The following is a 21,016-nucleotide window of genomic DNA, read 5'->3' as shown; positions in this document are numbered from 1 at the left end:
CATATACAGCCTATTGAGAAATGGAAAAGACGCGCATAACCCGTATAGACTTCCGGGAGTATATATTATCCCTTTACAGGACGACAGATGGCAGAAACAATTACTGTACATAGGGTCCACTAAACGCCCACTATGCACTAGAATAAAGGAGCACAAATCCGACATTACCCACCATAAATACACAACGGCATTGTCCACGTATGCAGCAAACCCGGATATAACACCGATTTTTAAAGAGGCAAAAGTGATTCGCACCACCCAACATCAAGAACATCTGAGAACTTTGGAAGAGATAGAAATTTATAAGGCCGATCGCAAAACAACATGCATCAATTTCAAAGAAGAAATGAATCTCTCCACTGCTTGGCAATTTTTATTGAAAGAAAAATCGTAAATTGGTAAACGTCACACGTAATTATCATAAGATGCGCGCATCGTTTTCCCAACGAAATAAAAGAAATTTAAATGTTTAGAACGGCATGCGGTTGCCACACGTACTCGTTCGTTTAAATACGGAACACATTCCATTTATTTGTGCTGTTCGATTATCGAATCCAGTTCCAGAAAAAAGAATTGGCCTGAGGAAAAGCCCAGGAGGGGCAGCGAAAACGTTTGCCATTTTGGAAAATATTTCACGCCGGTTATCGGTTTTAGAAGGTAGTTAATTTTTTTGTTTATACAACCCGGTGTGGGAGAAGCGTTAGACCCCAAAATTTTGAGAGAGAGAGAGAGAGAGAGAGAGAGAACTCCAAAGATTAAAATTATACTCCAAGTATAATTTTAAAGAAAGCAAAGGATAGTGTGAGACTGGATTTTAGCAGAAAAATTTTTGTAAATGAAAGGAAACTTTACAATATTTTTGAACTAAAAAATGAAACAATCACTGATAGAAAAAACTCCTCGTGGAGAATCGGAGCAGAGGTCTCCATTAATTATCAACAGTTAAGTGGAAAAGTTAACACTTAGCTGTCAGGAATTTGCAAGTCATCGTCAACAATCGACCACTTCTAACACTAACAGTATAAAAGCTCGCACCACTGGAAACTTAGCACGCTCACATAGGAAACTGTTTCTATACTTGTGTCCATCTCCATGCCCAGGAATGGAATCCCGTCAGAGAAGACCTTCAGCAACTCTTCCACATCATCGGTGACCGTCCCACTCCAGCCAAATCTTCGGTGACTATATTGTCCAATCTCACACCAAGAGGTATTTTGTTAGGACCTTTGTAAACTCTCTCCAGCAATGGCAATAGGCTTAATGCATAGCCATCTTAGATAGAATCTGTAAACTTGCATATAGTTGCGTATTCAAGCGTATGTTAACCACATTTAATCTCATAGTTAATCATAGAATAGTTTGTAACCGCCTTTGTATTTTATTCTAGTTATTCAATAAATGTTTTGTTTTGTTAACCTGTCTCCTGTCAATCGAAGACTCCTGTCGACTTACTGACGCTCCTCCCCACTCACTTTTTACCCTCCTAGCCATCCAACGACAAAGAGATTGGGTTTTGCCAACCCGTGCAGAGTAAGTGGTCAGGAAGGATTAATCATTGACCCTCTGCTTATCTCACAAAAGTAAGGCTGACTGAACACAAGTATGCTATCAGTAAAAGAAAATACACCACCCTAGCCAGGTATGCCTCAGACAACAACATTCAAGTCCATCTAGACCAAGATTCCATCATAAGACGATCTAAACATGACGACCAAATAACGACACTGGAAGCTCTCGAAATATTTAAATCTGTAAAGAGTGGCCGTTGCATTAATTTCAAAGAGGAAGGACAAGTATCTTATGCATGGCAATCATTAAACCTAAGGGAGCAGTCGAATTAAAAAAATTATTTTGGAGAAATTTTAATTTGATTTAAAATATTATTTTAAATTTTTAAGAAAATTAGTTGAAAAATTCTCATTTATACGTTTTTAAATGATTTTTAAAAACATTTCAATTTCCACATTCCAATTTAAAGAATCCTGAGGAAGATCTCCTAAGTAGATCGAAAGCATTAGAGGTTGCAATTAATTATCCTGGAATTTCTTTTAAGGTTCAATTCGTTGCTATTTTAATATGAATGTATCACTTAAAATTTAATTTTAGTTATTTTGCTGTTGTTGAAAGACTAATACATTGAATAATAACAAATTATGAAATATTTCAAATATATTAAATAAAATAATGATATAGTAGTTTTACTATATAAATAAAATATTACATTGCAGTAGTTTTAACAGAATGTTTCTAGAGAGTTAAAAATTATTAATATCATACCAGCCATTGATGTCACTGTCATTGTTCCAGTCATGCTATCAGAAGTTGCAGTATTGCTAACAACAGATGAAGCAGGACTAGTAATATCTGATGATGACGAATTGTGATGTCGTAAAGTAGAAGAAATTTCAATCTGTGCATCATCTTCATCATCAACATCACTTAACTGCATACCACCACACTCTGTTCATTAACAAAGAAGTATTAAATTTGGATTCGGATATTTCAAAATAAAAATAACAAAAATATTATAAATAGCAAAATTTTAAGTAATTAATCTTTAAATTAATTTTGTGTAATTTATCTACTGGAATATTAATACATGATAGAATTACTGTGATTAGCATATAAATTGAAATATAATTACTTATTGTAACTAGAGTTTCAGTTATAGTTATCATTATTTTCAGGCAAACAAGCATTTGGTATTTGCACTCATTTTTCATATTTACAAAGCTAAAATTCACTTATTTATGGAAGAATTAACAAAATTTTAAAAAATTGGATAACGAACTAATTAAATAATTTTTAATGTTCTTATCTTAAATACATTCTATCATCATTTTTTTCATTGATCATTATGTAAAACTAGTAGATACTCTCTTGTGGTTTCTTATTTTTTCATATTCACTTTTTAATGCATGGACAAACTCAGCATTTGTCAGGTGCATCAGGGATTTAAAGAGACCTCAAAATGACATCAATATTAATATTATTATGTTGGGTTTAGTGAGTTATACTCGGTTGACACTGATGGCTGTATGCTATGCTGGACCAGAGTCAAGGCATAGTAACCAAAACAAGATGAAAATTAAATAAGTGTGTCAGTGTGTGTGTCTGTATTCAGGAATTTCCTAACAATATGACATATATTCAATATAGTGGCCTTCTGTAGTGTGATATATGTGTTTCTATTCAATTGTAATGTGCCCAGGCTTTTGTGTAGTGTGTGTGGATATCACACCTGTAGAGGAGAGAATGACAGGTACTGTACAATAAGCACCCTATCCATCCTCCACATATACCTTATTTCCTAAGCAAGTTCTGTATACTTGCTGATTTTTTCAGTGCATGTGTTTTGTATATTGTGAGTGTTTGGAATGGATATGTCTATAATATATGTGATTTTATTGTGTTTGTCAATGAATGCGATGTCTGGTCTGTTGTGGTAAATTGTTTTATCTGTGATTATGGCTCTGTTGTAGTACATTTTGTGTGTGTTGTTTTCCAATACTGTCTGTGGAATATATTTGTAGTATGGTTCATGGATGTCTACTAATTTGTGTTTCTTATTTTTAATGTCATATCATGCCAGAAACTATATAACACCACTTCCAGTTGCAAGCTCTTGGCACAGACAGATTATTTACATAGACATAATCAAGCTCTTGATGTATTATATTTGCTACTTGATTATGTCTATGTAAATAATCTGTCTGTGCCAAGAGCTTGCAACCAGAAGTGATGTTTTATATAGTTTCTGGCATGATGTGACATTTTCTGCATGTGTCATTTGTGAGTGTTGTATCTTTGAGTATGTGTTTTCTGTAATTTTTAGTACTTATGACCTGATCCTGTATGGCAATCATGAATCCTTCTGTCTCCCCAAAGAGGCATCCCCAAGCTAACCAGCTGATTGATGCAGTTTTGTCAAAAAAATCCTAGGCCAGGTCGTAAAGATACCTTCCATGGCGTGCCTTTCAAGCCCACAATTGCTTAACAGTGTCTATGCTTTTTATATATTGTGTCGTGTCCATATGTTGAGAGTGTAAATTTAATGGTGTGTTATTTGAGTCTGCTAGAGTTACTGCTTTATGTAACTGTGATGTTTCTTGTTTTTTGTAGAAAAACTCTCGCAGTGACCGTATTTGTTTGTAGTGAAGGTTAACTATGTCAATCAGGCCACGTCCACCATCTTTACATGGAAGGGTTAATCTTTCTGTGGTGAATTTAGGATGACGCTGTTTATGCTTAGTAAGTGTTGTTCTTGTTTTCCTTTGGAGTTGTTCAAGATCTGTGTGAGTCCAATGTATAACTCCAAAAGAATATGTGAGTACTGGGATGACATATGTGTTTATTGCTTTAACTGTGAGTTTTGCATTTAACTCTGTTCTGAGAATAGTGTTTAACCTACTTTGGTATTCTTTAATTAATCTTTGCTTTATTTGTGTATGTTCTGCTAGTTTGGCCTGTTAGAATCTTAAATAGAACTTGCCCTCTTCCATGGATTCTATAACATCTCCATTTCCAAGTGCAAAAGCTCCTTTCTTGAGGGACTCCTTTTTCTATGTGAAGTGTTTTGCATTTATCTAGGCCAAATTCCATTTGTATGTCCTTGGAGTATGAATGTGTGATCTGTAGGAGTTGATGAAGTTGTTTTTGTGTGGATGCATAAAGTTTTATGTCGTCCATGTACATAAGATGTGACAATGTAAGCTGTGTTGTTTTTTCATGTCTGATATTGTAACCACATGTGTTGTTTAACACGTTAAATAATGGTTTCATGACTAAGCAGAAACTGAGAGAACTCAAGGAATCTCCTTGAAAAATTTCTTGTCTAATGAATATTTGGTTTGTTTGTATGAAAGTGTTATGAATCTTGAGATGTAGGGTTGTTATGTACTTTTTAAATACAGATCCTTCCACTGAAAGAAGTATAAAGTTTAAGAGAACTTCAGAAATGCATGGCTCCATGTAAGGAAATTTATGAAGATCTTTTAGGAAAAAGAAAGCAAATGAAAATATCAGATTTTAAGAAAATTATTAAAAAACATGAAAATGTTGCTGATCAAGATCAACAAAAAATTTCAGAAGACGAAAGTTTGTAAAAAGAAAATGCCCTAGTTTAACTAAAATTAATACAGTACTTTTAATTGTGATAGTTAATTAATTATTGATTGCTTTAACAAACATGTCTCTTAGTAACAAAAAGGAATAGTATACTTTTGCTAACTTCTGGAACCAAATTCCATGTTTTGCATTAGTCCTTTGTTTTGTATAGCATGAATTCGCGTAACACTGCATTTTTTTGGAACAAATCTACCCTGTTATACGAGAGATACCTGTATATATGTATATATAGATATACAGTTGAACCTGTCTGTCTCAAACCTGATTACCTCAAAATTTATTTTTTCCCCTGCAGCCTAAAATTAGACTCTTTCTTCTTAATTTTTATTGTGTGTATATCTATATCTAAAACAATAAAAATTAAGAAGAAAGAGTCTAATAATTACAAAAGGCAATTATATGAACATATAAACATTAAGACAGAAAGAAATAAAATAAATAATAATTTAGGATGAATAATCCACCAATCCTGGAGCACCATACTTGATGACATTTACAAAAAAGTGTAATGCATAGATGATTCATAGACTCATCTTACCTTACTGTTGTTGAATGGTTGAGAACAAAACGTTGATGTGAGTTTTTTAAAAATTATTACAATATTGTACACTTTTAATAGTTTCCAGCTTTATTTATTTTATTTATTTATTTTTTAATTATATAGTGAAATGGTATGTAAACTTAAAACAAGAAATTTCATCCTGTTGTTATATTCATTGCTGGAATACATATTTATTGTAAGTTTTTTTTTAAAAATAGTATTTTATTGTCGGGAAATTATTATATACAAATTCTTATTTTATTGTTATTTTTAGCTTTTTGTAGTAATACTGCTGATGAAGGGGGTGAAGGCCCAAAATATGTGTAATGCAGCAGGTTTCAGAGATTCGGGAAGCCTTACTCTTCATCACAGAACACAATTACTTCCACTTCAATGGGAGGATATACTGCAAAAACAGGGTGTACCAATGGGCTCATCGCTGTCCGCTATATTAGCAGAATTGGTCATGGGCATGAGACATCTTGAACACAGGGTCTTTAGATTTCTTCTTGCAATTGCTTACTCCTTGATATACTTGAGGTACGTGGACAACATTTTTCTAGCATAGCACGGTATGGAGGACTCCTTTCTGATATTAGAATGTCACCTGACGAGTGTATACTCCTCTATCACCTTCACGTGGGAAAATGAGTTTGGAGGAAAAATCACATTTTTAGACTTGGAGATGTCCAAGACCCAGGGAGGTTTGGCATTCTCTGTATACCACAAATTTGGTAGTGTTCCCCCAATTATCCCTGCCACAGCCTTTCAGCTGCAACAGTATGTTAACGCAGCCATTGCCCCTTTAATCAGAAGGGCTTTTTTGGTGCCTTCCACACAACATTTTACCAACTCTTGAGGATCATCTACACGGTATGAGCAGCAGGATATGGCTCCACCAAATATAACCATATCCTAAAAAAAGGTAAAAGATTCTTTTTCCCAGCTACTTACTACCTTATGTAGCCCAAGGGACTGGACAGTAGTCAGTCCCCCTCTGCAGCTTTGTGGCTGCCTCACAGCCCAAATTTGCCATATTTTTAGGCAAAATGCCTTGCTTTTAACCATCATCTCATATCCTACTTTGAGGAGGTTTTTACGTAACGACAGGGATGCAGTTTTGATCCTAGAAAAGTCAGGTGTATATTCTATTCCCTTGGAAAACCCAATGTCTGGGACACAAACACACACTATATAGGGGTGACCACAAGGATGCTATCCAGCTGCATATCAAAGCACCAACGTTCTGTCACAAGGGGCACCTGTGACACTGAACTACCCAAGATGGTTGTACAGCACCACCACACCCCACTTTGGGACCATGTGGTAATGCTCAGGTGCTGTGAGGAATGGAATTTGGTGTACATTTGGGAGGCCCACCTCACCACACTGCTATCCCCTTGCAACTCTCCCACCCTTGAGTTGCCTGGGATTTGGATCAGTCTATATAAACAGTTAAAATACCTGCATTAGCTCCGTCTCTATACTCCTGCCTTCTCTGCACAGTAAGGTGAGTGTGTTATATGTATTTTAAATCTATTTTTGTATTTCTTAAACTTGTTTTGTTCTAAGCGGCTAAAGCTGTTTTTGTTCCAATTTTTTGAAAAATTTGTTCGAAAACCTATTTGATTCTGGTTGCATCTATTAGATTTGCAACCAATTTTGCAGCAGCATCAACTATAGCCTTGGCCTCCAGTAAAATTAAAATGTCACACAAGATTAATTACTGGTCACATAAATTTAAAATTTGGTACTAAATGCAATATGCATGAGCAATTCAGATGAGAGTGCTGATTGGCTAGCATATGTACTCCTCAACATATTATTACTTTGCCCAACTAGGTGATAGTAGTATTCATAATGACTGGTCAATTTAATAAATTATGTTAAAACACCTAAAATTTATTACAATGCCTGATTTTGTTTGTTATTATTCATAATGCCCGTATTAATCACCGAGTCCATAACATATATACAACAAAAAGAAAATAATAATTTATTGGTCCGCTTGTGCCAAAATTCATCCATTACTTATTTTTTTATAATTTATTATGTACAGGTACAACAATAAACTGAAAGTTTGAATAAAAAAGGACATATTTTCAAAACCATTGCAACTTAAATGACTATGACTACTACCCTGCATAAAATGATTTTCTATTTTGATATTATTCAAAATACAGTAAAGAAATAAATTTCATATACATATATTCTATAATCTTACTTTTATTACTAAATGATAATAATAATTATAAGAAAAAAACTGTTAGATGTTAACTTAACAGATGCATCTATTGTTCTTAATTCTTCGAATATACACTATTTCACATACACAAGTATTACAAGTATTTCTGCAGGAGATAGTATTTTGCAACCCATTAAAATTTTAATGCAACCCAATATTGAATCACAACCCATGGTTTGAGAAATGCTAAACTGGAAAATCTTAGATTCAGCTGAAATCATTACCACAAAAGAAGCAGAAAAAGCCATTGAAATGTTGAGAACTTTCCTTGAATGTCAAGAAGATATTAGTCAGGATGCATTCGCAGCTATTGCTTACCTTCAAACAAACTGTCTAGTCAAAAAAGTCAGGCATCAGAAATCATTGACCAACTATTTCTGTTAATGGATGTATGGATGTCAAAAAAAGTTTCATTTTTACCTAATAAGGGTATGTACTGTACACACTATTGTATTAATAAAATACCATACCACGAATCAAACCTATTACTATTTACTGCATGTGAACCTAAATATCTCGAAACCTGTCTATCTCAAATTTTTTTCTCTCATTCCTATGAGATTCAAGGTAGATAGGTTCAACTCTATATATATATATATATATATATATATACATACACATATATATTTGTAAATATAAATATAACTTTATTTTTATTTAAAATAAAAAACTATAAATAAAATCCTGAACTAACTATAAAATAAATTTTACCTGATGCAGTTGTAGTTGTTTCATTATCATCATCTGGTAACAAACTGTTCACATCAATATGATCTAACTGAGAAGACAGTTCTTTTCTTAAAGCAGCTAATTTTTGTTGTGCGGCTATTTTTTCACGTGCTAATCTTTCCATGTCATGTTCATATTCACGTTCTTTTTCTTTTCAAGGCCTATATGTAAATTATTAAATTTTTTTAATTAAACATAATGAACAAAGCATATCAAATTAAAAAAGATACATTTCAATATATACTCAGATTCTTTAAGATACTATGACACACACCTTATGTCTTTGAGAACCAATATTTATTGTTTTACAAACATTTTTAACCTATTTTAACCTATAACTCATCGTAGACTGCATATCTTATTAAAACACTACACTCATGACACCTTATAAATTTGCAGCCGTGTTTATTCGGTACAAACGAACGTTTTCGGTCGTGTTTAACGACCTTCTTCAGGAAATATCCAAAAAAATTCGAACACAACGAAAATCTGCAAAAACGAACAAACTTCGGAACGTTTTTTAAAAATATTCTAAAGAGAATTGCGTGCGCCATCTCTACATCGATGCGTATTAAATAACACATTACATGAGAATAAAATAAAAATAAATAACAGACAATAAAAAGTAATATGCTCCTTGGAGACATTAAAAATAAAATACAAACATAAACTATGGTGCAAGCCGAACGGCGCACAGAACATAGGGAAGGAGAGGAGCTGTGCAGAGACAAAAAACTACGGTTTCTGTCCTTGTGTAGGCTTCCGCATATCCGCTTTTCTGAGGTTTACATGTCGCCTGAGCGCCAGGCTGCAGATATTTTACTAGCCTCTCTGAAGTTGATAGATTGTCCTTTTTGGCTTGCTTTGCAGATATGCCAAGCTTCTGTATAACGGAGGTGCTTTACGTTGCGAACTGTTTGTACTAATCTTGCTTGGGCCCATTCAGCTTGGACTTCTTGGGGATCGGAGGCAAAACAAACTATTTTACATCGGAGCTACCAGAAGATCACTCAAGGAAAGGCTGGCGGAACATCAGAGAAATATAAGAAGCGAACAACCATGCACAGCGTTGGCGACTTACGTCCTGGCAGATCCCCAAGAAGTCCAAGCTGAATGGGCCCAAGCAAGATTAGTACAAACAGTTCGCAACGTAAAGCACCTCCGTTATACAGAAGCTTGGCATATCTGCAAAGCAAGCCAAAAAGGACAATCTATCAACTTCAGAGAGGCTAGTAAAATATCTGCAGCCTGGCGCTCAGGCGACATGTAAACCTCAGAAAAGCGGATATGCGGAAGCCTACACAAGGACAGAAACCGTAGTTTTTTGTCTCTGCACAGCTCCTCTCCTTCCCTATGTTCTGTGCGCCGTTCGGCTTGCACCATAGTTTATGTTTGTATTTTATTTTTAATGTCTCCAAGGAGCATATTACTTTTTATTGTCTGTTATTTATTTTTATTTTATTCTCATGTAATGTGTTATTTAATACGCATCGATGTAGAGATGGCGCACGCAATTCTCTTTAGAATATTTTTAAAAACGTTCCGAAGTTTGTTCGTTTTTGCAGATTTTCGTTGTGTTCGAATTTTTTTGGATATTTCCTGAAGAAGGTCGTTAAACACGACCGAAAACGTTCGTTTGTACCGAATAAACACGGCTGCAAATTTATAAGGTGTCATGAGTGTAGTGTTCTATTTTAACCTAAACATTCAGGTATTTTAAATTCTAAAAGAATTCAAAATACCTGACGATGGCCTGTAGATCAGGTTGAAAACGTTGTAAAACAATAAATATTGGTTCTCAGAGACATAAGGTGTGTGTGTCATAGTATTAAAAAAGATACAACAAAAATTTAAGTTACAGGCCTAGTAACATAAAACTTATGATCAATATTGCATAGATAAACTTTTAATATAATAAAAGTAATAATAATGGAAACTTTTTGATTAAGAAGCAGAGTTTTAAATTTCAAAAATAATCTTTCCTTAGATCTTCTCTCTATATATTTCCTGAATACTTCTGAAAACAGATCTAATATACAGTAATGACCATGGAAATTGGATCATCCATAAAATCTTACTTTAATTTAAAAAATAAATACATTTTTTTAATAATTTTGCTGCAGATCTGAAAAAAATGGAAGGACTGCATCATCCATGACATCATAGATGGTTGGCAAAGTCTACTGCAACAATGTTTTCAGTGATTGAATCATCCATTGGATTCAAAAACAGACGTGAGAGAAATCTGCTTTTATAAGCAAAAAAGAAAAGCTTTTGACAATTAATACCAGGTGTAAAGTCCATAATTATTGCATTGAATGCTTAAGGTTTATCCTCTTGTGAAACAGTGCAGAGACTGCATTGTCATCAATCAATATTTGTCCATATGTTACAAACTAGATGTAAACATGGCAACATTGAATGAAAACTACTTAAAATTATATTAAAAATATACAAATTTTGATAAAACTTCAATAAAAATTGGTAGTTATCCTTTTCACTTTCCCAACTTTTCGTCCGAGGTGAATGTTAAAATAACTACAAACTAGTATTAAAAAACTTTTTAAAACTATTACTTTATGGTATTTTCTTTATTTTTCTCATAAATGCATTTTGATCTTCTGATCCTCATAAGTATGTTACTACACATCATAGGACATAGTTTTGCAACTGCCACTTTACAAAATTTTTCCATGAGAAAAATAAAGGAAATAGCATAAAGTAATGGTTTTAAAAAGTTTTTTAATACTAGTTTGTAGTTATTTTAACATTCTTCTCGGATGAAAAGTCGGAAAAGTGAAAAGGCCAACTACCAACTTTTATTAAAGTTTTACCAAAATTTATACATTTTTAATATAATTTTAAGTAATACTGACTTTGGTAAATACAAAAAGTTAAGAATAATTTTTCTTAATCTTTTTAATAGCTTTAATTGAAAGAAATGCTGGATCAGAAGATAAGTGTGTGAGTATGCTGTACCAGGATAGGATGCTGAGACATTTTGGCCTGTAAGAATATACTGCTAGTTCTTCCAAACTGAAAGTAAAGTAGGAGCAGGAGATAGATATAAAAGCAAATATGCAAGTGTGTGATGTTGCCTGTGAAACATGGGTTTAAAATCTACTATCCACATAAGAAATCATTACTGACAAATAAAATATGCAAACAATAGCTTATCTGAGTTAAACAGCATGCAAAGTGAAGCATTGACATGTAAAATCCTGTTGTGTTTTTGAATGAATCCAAATTTTATCTGCACAGATCTGATAACAAACTCTATGTTTAAGAATTAGAAAAGGTGGTGTCTATAACGAGAAATGCTTGATACAGACTGTAGTTTCCAGTAAGTCACATTATGTGACGATACATAACCAGTAAAAATATTGGAAGATTACAATTTCATAACAAAATCTTGTATCTTCCAAGACAAATCTGCATAATGTCATCACACCAAGATAATGAATAATGTTTTGTTTTTCTACAATTTTTTAGCATTATTGTTACTTAAACTGGCACACAAATTGTAGTTCAGGTAAAAAAACTTCCTACAATAGGTCCAGATGAGATGCCTAAATTGGCCTTGTAACAGTTCTGATTTTAACCCTTTTGAGAACTACAGACATATTATGGACACAAAAATGGCAGAGAAGAAAAAACAGCAACTGCAGGCATGTATTAGAAGAGTTTGATAGAGAATACTAGAAGAAACTCATCCATTCTAAGCCAGAGTATGCAAGCTGTTAAAGCTTGAGGTGGTCCTACAAAGTATTGGGATCCTACTCAACAAAAAAGTAACTGTTTATGTTATGTTTTTCAGGTCTACTTATGCTTTAATCCCTTTTTTTCTTCCATCAGTATGAACAAGTTCTTATGACAGGCAGGACCGGATTTACCAATCCAGGGGCCCTGGGCACAAATTGGGTGGGGGCCCACTTTAAGAGTAGGCAAATTTGATGATTTAGAATATTTACATAAAATACTGTAGGAAAAGAAGACTGTTCAAGAAATGGCAAAAAACAGGAAAAATGGATGACTCTAAAAAGAATAAAAGAAGCCAAATAAAAACTAAGAGAACAGTTGGCAATGCCAAATATAAAATCTTAGATGAACTTTATGAGAAATTATAGACAAGAGAAAGGGTGAAGAGATGGTATACAGGCTGGCCAAAATAAGAGAAAGAAAGAACAGGAATCTAGGACTGATAGGCTGCATAAAGGATGATAACCAGAGTGCTAACTGATGAGAGAGACATTAGAGAGTGTTGATTGACAACACTTCTATAGTCTACTGAATTTCCAGTCTAAAATTGAAAAGGAATGAAAAGGAATTGAAAAGGATGCCTTCCTTTTTGTCCAGACAAAAAGGAAAACAGGGTTGAAGTAATAAGTGTACAAGAAGTCAAAATCACCCAAGTAGAATGGAAAATGAGAAAGCTGTGAACCCAGATGGAATACCAATGGAGATATGGAAGACATTGAGCAACAGAGGTTATGAATGGCCAACTGATTTAATAAAATTTTGAACATGGGAAATTCAGTATACCAGAGGAATGGAGAAAAGGCTATTTTGTATCAGTATCAAAGAACAAAGGTGACATTCAGGATTGCTCAACTTACAAAGTTACAAGTTGATAAGCACACATTGAAAATCTGGGAGAGTTATTGAGAGAAGGTTGAGAATGTGTTCAGACATCAAGGAAAATCAGTGTGGGTTTATGCCAGGAAGATTGACAGTTGAAGCCAGTTTCCTCCTGTGCCAACTAATGGAAAAGTACCAAGAAAAGAAAAAAGATTTATGTATGGTTTTCATTGACCGAGAGAAAGCCTAAGATAGAATCCCAAGAGAAGTGATTTGATGGGCATTAAAGAGTAAAGTGAAGGAGTTGGATACTGTAAGTTGGAAAAGTAGAGGGAAAGACTGGAAAGAAAAGGCTTAAAGATTAGTAGAAAGAAAACAGAATATATAAAATGTGCTTCTGAGAATGAAGTTGATGTGAAAATTGAAGGAGTGATAGAAAGAGAATGAAAGATTCAGATATTTGGAATCATTACTCCAGCAAGATGAAGAGATTGATAAAGATATAAAATACAGAGTTGCAGCTGGTTGAACTAAATGGAAAAGGGCTAGTGGAGTTTAAATAAACAACTAAAGTGCCTTTGACCGGTGTGCTTTTTCTCTCAGTAAATCCCAAACGTTTTCGAAAACATTTGCGATTTACTGAGAGAAAAAGCACACCAGTCAAAGGCACTTTAGTTATTTATTTTAATTTCGCTCTGGTGTTTATCCTTTATACTTTAGCTAGTGGAGTACTTTGTGACAGAAGAATACCTCCAAGATTAAAAGGAAAATTTTATAAAATGTTTGGTAGGCTTTCAATGTTATATGGTTCAAAGTGCTGGGCTATGAAGAAAGTGCAGGTACAGAAAATACATGTTGCAGAAATGCAGATGCTGAGATAGATGAGTGATGTTACATGGAAAGATAAAGTGAGAAATAGTTATATCACGGGAAGCTTGGCCATCAAGGAAAGGGAAAAAAATTGAGGGAAATTGACTGAGGTGGTTTGGATATGTGCAACACCAACCAGAAACAGCTCCAGTATAAAGAATCCTGGGAATGTCAATAGAAGGGGCAAGGAAAGGAAGACCTAGAAAGACCTGGAATGAGATCCTTAAATTTGATATGGAGGAGTGAGACATCTCTGTGAAAGTTGCTTTGGAAGGACAGAATGGAAGAGAAAGTTTCAAAGTGCTGACCCCATATAGTTGGGAAAAGAAGAAGAAGAATATTTGAGGTTCCAACTATTGTTCCAGAATAATAGAGCCACTATGAAATAATGACATTAATAAAGTAATAATAAGCAAAATAAATAACACCTTTAACCATCCAGCAATGAAAAATGTTTAACGAGACAAAAACATTTTCAACTGTTTTTTAACGGCCATTTTCAGTTGAACCAATATTAAAAAGAACATTAAAATGGAACATATGAAATACAAATTAAACAGATACCAAAAATGCACTTGCGCAGTTCATTCGACTTGCACCTTCAGATTATCTATAAATAACATAAAAAATAAAGCCGCCACCGGAGGAACAAATGTTGATTACATCATGTTAAACCGCATTATAAAAAGATTTCCAGGCATAGAATAAGCCATCTGCGTCCCTATGATTAATGCATCCTTTGCTTATGTGAGCCTTGTGTATCTCTATCTTTTCAAGATGCTTTACTGCTTGTTTGAAATTCGTGGAATTTGTAAACAAGGTCAGAGTTGAACCGTTGACCTTTTATAGGTATAGAATATACCCCTGGTAAATTATTTCACTTTTCTTTTTCCTTATTGTTTCTTAACATCCTATAGATTGTTGGATCACGTCGATACACTATTCGTAGATTATCTCTGTTAGCAACTCTCTTAATTATTTTGTTTAAAAAAGGGAAATAATTAAGAACTACTCTTCTTTCCTGGATCATTTTGGGAAGAAGTTGATTCTGATTCTGAAACTTCGTAATAAGCTCGTCTACCTCTCTTACTCAATAACCTTGCTGCATTGCTGTCTTCCTAATGTAATCTAACTCTTTATACGTATCATACACACTAGTGCAATGGATATATGCCCGTTTGATCCATTAGCGAAACGCTACATATTTAATGTGCTTAGGATCGATAGAATTTCTCGGAATAATAATGGGTTTATAAATAGGTTTGCGATAAACTGCCCTGTGATCTGATGCTATTACCCATCACGGGACAAGTTTTGCCAGTAAAAGTTTTAGCCTAAAACCATTCTGTTTTCCCCTATAACTGCAGGGTTTTAGGCTAGGACAGCAGAAGCTAAAGAAATAAAGCAGATTGGTAGTTTCATTTGAACCTTCAAAACAAATGTTAATTAAAATGCAAATATATATGTAAATAAATGAATTTTTAAAACTGATCATTTACATATTAAAGTATGTTTGAAATCAAGTGAATGGCTTATTTAATTTTCTACCTTCAGCTAAGTTACACAACACAATTTTAATTAATTTGCTTTCAACGTAAGTAAAATAATTGCATTTATTAAACTTATGGATATATTTTATGATTATTTAAAAACCAGGTGAGATTTTTCTTAACAGTCTTCTAATCAGAAATACTGGAGTGAGAAATGAACTGTCATAAACAAAACCTTTTTTACCAGTATTGAACTAAACAAAACTTCTGAACCTTTTTAGCCTTTACCAAGGCCTGCTTCAGGTGCTGAACTAAACTGGCTTCCTATTTGGACCGTTAAAACATTGCTGTTCAATTTTAAACATTGTATATATCACATTTCACCCTTCTGCCTGGCCCCGTTCGAATTCCTCGAACAGGTATCTTCACACATGCGCAATAGTCTCGCCATCTTTAAAGTTAATACAGTTGCCTCTTAAATTGGCTTTATAAATCTCCAAGGCCTCCAGGTGACGAATATGATCTATTTGAAAGGCCTGTCTAGTTAATCTGCTGTTCTGGAAGTTCAGGTGGACTTCCAGAACACCAGATTAATTAGACAGGCCTTCCTGTTCAAGGAATTCGAACAGAGCCAGGCAGAAGGGTGAAATGTGATATACAGTGGTGCCTCGTATAACGTATGCCTCGAATAACGGATGCTGCAAACAACGGACTTTCTGTTTGGCTGTTACGTGACTCGAGCAACGGACTGGCTGCGAACAACGGACTTTCCAGCATAATTGGTGACTGCTCCATGAGTGCGTTCTTTAATAGCGGTCGCTCTGCGTCTCTGCTACTACGAGAGTGCGCTGCTGTTTGTACGCATTTAGGAATGACGGTGAAAGAAAGAAAGATGGCGGCGCCCACACTATCAATAGTATCATGATGGAGAAATCTATAATTCTAAAATATGAGCTTTAAAAGGCAAAAGAAGGGTCCCAAATGTAAAATTTAACCATAAAATGGATTATTTGTTGAAAGAGCATTCAAAATAGCCTCGAAAAAAATTTGTAAAGACACACACATCACCGCGCACGCCACCTTGCGCTTTCACAATTTCTAAATTCTCATTCATAAAATCACATAACGGACCTGGAAACGAAACTATCTGAGCCATAGAGGATGCCATGTTGCTTTCCACCGTAAATTACTGCTACAAGCGGCCATTTTTGCCGTTTGACAGCGTGCACTCCCACCGGAATTTAGGAACGCATTCCACAGGAATTTTTAAACAGATGTCGCTCGCGCAGAGTTATGCGGAGGAATAAAAGAATGCACCCCATGTTCATTTTTTTATGATACAGTATGGTTATTTTATGCTGCAGAACGAATTAGATGTTTTAACATGTATTTCTATGATAAAATGCATTTCGTACGACGGACGTTTCACTTAACGGACGTGCACCTGGAACAGATTAAGTACGTTATATGAGGCACCACTGTATACAATGTTTAAAATTGTTTTTAAATTGTTCTAACGGTCCAAATAGGAAGCCAGTTTAGTTCAGCACCTAAAGCAGGCCTTGGTAAAGGCCAAAAATGTTCGGAAGTTTTGTTTAGTTCAATACTGGAAAAAAAAGGTTTTGTTCGTGACAGTTAGAGATTTTTCTTGTTTGTCAAATTAGGATTACCAAACTAAAACATCAATTATCTCCATATCAGATGTAAATTAATACCTCTGATAAAGCCTAAAAACACTAAGACATTTTAGTTATTAAGATCTTTAAAAACAATGAATTAAGAATTGTTCCAATTATTATTTCATGATAATAGTACAGGAATCTGCATCATAGAATCGTTCGTCTTATTTTTTTTATCCGAGCACGAGCTTGACGATCGTCAAGCTTGGAGAGTTTTCTCAATTTAGGAAATCTAGGGTAAAATGAAGGCACCGTCAGGGTAGTTCCACCAGAAGCAGGTGACAGCACTGGTCACAATAAATAATTGCTTGTTTCATTCTAAAAGTCTTCCAATAATAAAAATAGATTAAATATTGATATACTATACTTTCCTTCCAATCTATCACTAGATGAAAACATCATCTAGTGATAAATTGTGGTCTCACAAAACAGTTATCAATTCATACAAATAAAAAGGTCTATTATTGTAAATAAACCAGTAAATATACACAAAGACAACAATATGGAAAAACAATTATAAATCTGACATTTGTGATTGTTTATCTACTATTTATTAGTATAGACTGTTTTCTTATTATTTCTTTTTTTTTATTAAAAATGAACTTTCAGGACAATAATTTCAGAATAATTCTAATTTCACAATTATTACTCAGATTATATTTGTATTTTGCAAAAACATTCTCTCTATATTCCAAAGTGTTTTTAGTCAAAGCAAGTTTAAATGACCACTGTACTAGTTATTTTTTTATTTTTGGATAAGAAAAATGATATCATCATATACAACTATGCATACTAAAGATTCACCTTTTTCTTCCTTTCTCTACATCAACAGATGATTGGTAAAAAGGAATAAAGAAACATATCATGTGTTATAAACTTTATCTTAAAATGAATTTGTTCTTGTTTTACCTAAAAAAGCCCTTAAAAAGTATTTGTTAGTTTTGTTGTTTTAAATTTTTAAAATATGTTCAATGCAGAATGATAAATGTTTAAAGCAGTGTTTCCCAACCTTTTTTGTGCTATGCCCCACCTAAGCCTTTCTAAAATTCTTATGCCCCCAACATATATGTTGAACTCTTTTGGAAGGTCTCTCGTTGCCGTGTTTGTTGAAGTTTATTCTTGCACTTAATTGTCACACTGTTTTATTGTAACCACGATAAAACCCAATCCTTTCATCAAAGTCTCTTGCACTTTCCAGTCATTGCCAAACACGACCTGGAACACCACAACTCACGTCTGCCCACCTCGAGGTCTGGGCAAAGAATGTTCTTTCTCCTCTTTCACCGGCCTCAGGGCCTCGTTCATCTCTTTGTTCTCAGTGGTTCCCAGAATTGTTAATCCCACCCCAAGGGAAAAGAGTTATAAAGGAAAGTTCTAGAAAGAAAGGGAAACAAAGAAAATTAAAACTAACTTAAATCAATATTTACAATAAATATGGCATACAGCAGCTATACGGTTAACTTAAACTCTGAATGAGTTTCAAATTGCCCCCCTTAACAATCAAATTGCCCCCTTGTGGGGCGTGGGCCCCACGTTGGGAAACACTGGTTTAAAGTATCTAATTCATTGTAAGTATTATTAACTTGAATATTTTTGAATTTGTGCCTTCAAACAAGTAGCAGAATCAGAGAACGTGAAAAAAAAATTCTTCAAAAAAAGCATTTATTACACATGAATTTGAAATTGTTCAAATACTTAAGTTCTATTTTCAATGGACTATGTAATAAAAAGTTGTCAAAGTTGATTGAGAATGCTCTTAGAGTTTATAATTTACATATCTTTAATAAAATTTCTACAATATGATAATACATATTTTTGTTTCAAATAATGGTCTGTTATGTATTACGATATATCTATTATTATTAAATATTTATTGTTTATTTATAAATAACATTTCAGGATGAAAATAAAATTCAAATGTCAGACAAAAGTAGGAAAAACTGATTTTCATTTATTAAAAATTAACTTTTTTCAAAAACAAAGAAAAATTTTATAATTTCTTCTAAAATTTTCTAAAGTTCTAAGTATTAATCTTACCACAAAATAACGATGACAACCTTTCCGGTAAATTCTACAATTCAATTAATCAAAATGAACTTAAATTCTAGTCCAAAACTAATTCAACTTGTATGTGTGTATGTAAACAATTTTGTTCATTCACTTTGAAGCTTAATAACTACTGTGCTTTGTATCAAAAATTTCTGAAATTTTGCATGAAGATTTGTGTATTAGGGAATTGATGCTTTTAAATTTTGGTCATGTCATATCTCAAGGAGGGTTGGACTTAATGACAATTTTACTCATTATTAGCATTTAAATTTTTTTATAAAATTCATCCCTATCCTTGAAACTAAGTACTTTGCCATTTTATAATAATTAAAAATATAGGGAAGGACGGGGTAACTTCGGTATACGAGGCAAGTTCGTCAATTCAATTTTCTTTGAAACAAAATAAAAGCAGACTCTCTTTAGAGGTTAGACAATTGAGTTTTAATGACAGCTTGTTGAGTGTGCTGTCTGTGTTGTTCTCCGACAAGCATAGTTGAAATATCAAATAAGTTGTCTGTTTCATTCAATTTCTTATAATATTTTGCTTCCATTTATATAGAATTGGCATGTTTTGTTATAATTCCATAATAACGAAAGTTATTTTTCCTGTTAGAAGGATAAAACATTAACTTATTCGTGTGGTCAGATCATGGCTTGGTACCCTATTCTCAAGGTTCCACTTAAAGTTTCTAAATCGTGACTATCGGGCATCTTCGGCAATGTTGCCGATCGTGTTTTGCTATGGTTTGACTTGGGCATAAACAACAACAAGCAGAAGAAATAACTGGATCCCCATACAAACCTACACTAGAAGCCAAGGCTAAAGTTAAAAAATTGGAAACTTGCAGAAGGGCAATGGATTTGGAGAAATCGGATTCGAAGTTCACTAAAGGAAAAGGACAGAAAAGTCCTAATGAACCAGAAAATGATGATGAAAATACTTATTGCATATGTTGCAATGAACAGTATAGTACTATTCAGGAAAAGTGGATTATGTGCTGCAAGCAAACTGTGGGCTCGTGGATGTACAGGTGTGGAAAATGAGTTGGTTCAATTTATTTGCAATATGTGTAGGACATAAACAATTTGCTGTTAAGCATATTTCATTTCTGTTGTTTGTTTGAGTTCACTAATTTGTTTATATTGCTTTTAACTTGCATTAGAATGTTTTCACTAATTATCTATTCGATTTTTTGAGTAATTAATTATTGTTTACATTTTCTTTACTTAAGTATGACTTTGAACTTGTATTTCATTTTTATAATATTGAATAGGTTTTTGCACTTGTATTTTTTTGTTTTAATAGTGAATTCCAACTTATACATTGTTAATAAGACGAATTTATATACCAGCTTGTCTTGCCCCATTATTGTTGCCGAGGATGCCCCTGTTATGGGGGCAACTTCGGCAGTTGCTATCTTTTTATAAAGTTATTATTATTATGATTATTTTTATTTCAAGACTGATTTTAATCAGTTCTATGGTAAGATTACATTCTGGTAGACAATAAACAACACTTTTCTTTAAGTTTACAGCAGTATTTATTACACGAAATTTAACTTATTCTTAACGTGCCGAAGTTGCCCCATCCTCCCCTCTTAAGATTTTTAATAAAATATCACAACAGATGGGACCATATACAGTTCTAAATTTTGTGATAAAAGTTAAGCAACTCATTGTTTGATTTTTTTTAATAGTTTAAAAAATA

At 33.6% G+C, this 21,016-nt stretch overlaps 1 protein-coding gene across 1 annotated transcript in view; it reads right to left on the bottom strand.

Moving 5' to 3' along the window:
- The window catches only part of LOC136983831 (uncharacterized), a 79,858-nt gene that overhangs the window by 33,870 nt on the left and 24,972 nt on the right, over positions 1 to 21,016 (bottom strand). Inside the window, exons 5-7 of the mRNA XM_067280700.1 lie at positions 10,073 to 10,082; positions 8,625 to 8,792; positions 2,278 to 2,460 (exon numbers count right to left, since the gene is read on the bottom strand). Coding sequence (XP_067136801.1) covers positions 2,278 to 2,460; positions 8,625 to 8,792; positions 10,073 to 10,082 — 361 coding nt within the window. The remainder of the gene's footprint in view (positions 1 to 2,277; positions 2,461 to 8,624; positions 8,793 to 10,072; positions 10,083 to 21,016) is intronic.

This window comes from Centruroides vittatus, unplaced genomic scaffold (assembly GCF_030686945.1).
Source record: "Centruroides vittatus isolate TY-2023 unplaced genomic scaffold, ASM3068694v2 contig_89, whole genome shotgun sequence".
Lineage (NCBI taxonomy): Eukaryota > Metazoa > Arthropoda > Arachnida > Scorpiones > Buthidae > Centruroides > Centruroides vittatus.
The sequence above is the reverse complement of the archived record's forward strand: the minus strand, read 5'-3'. Positions and strand labels throughout refer to the sequence as shown.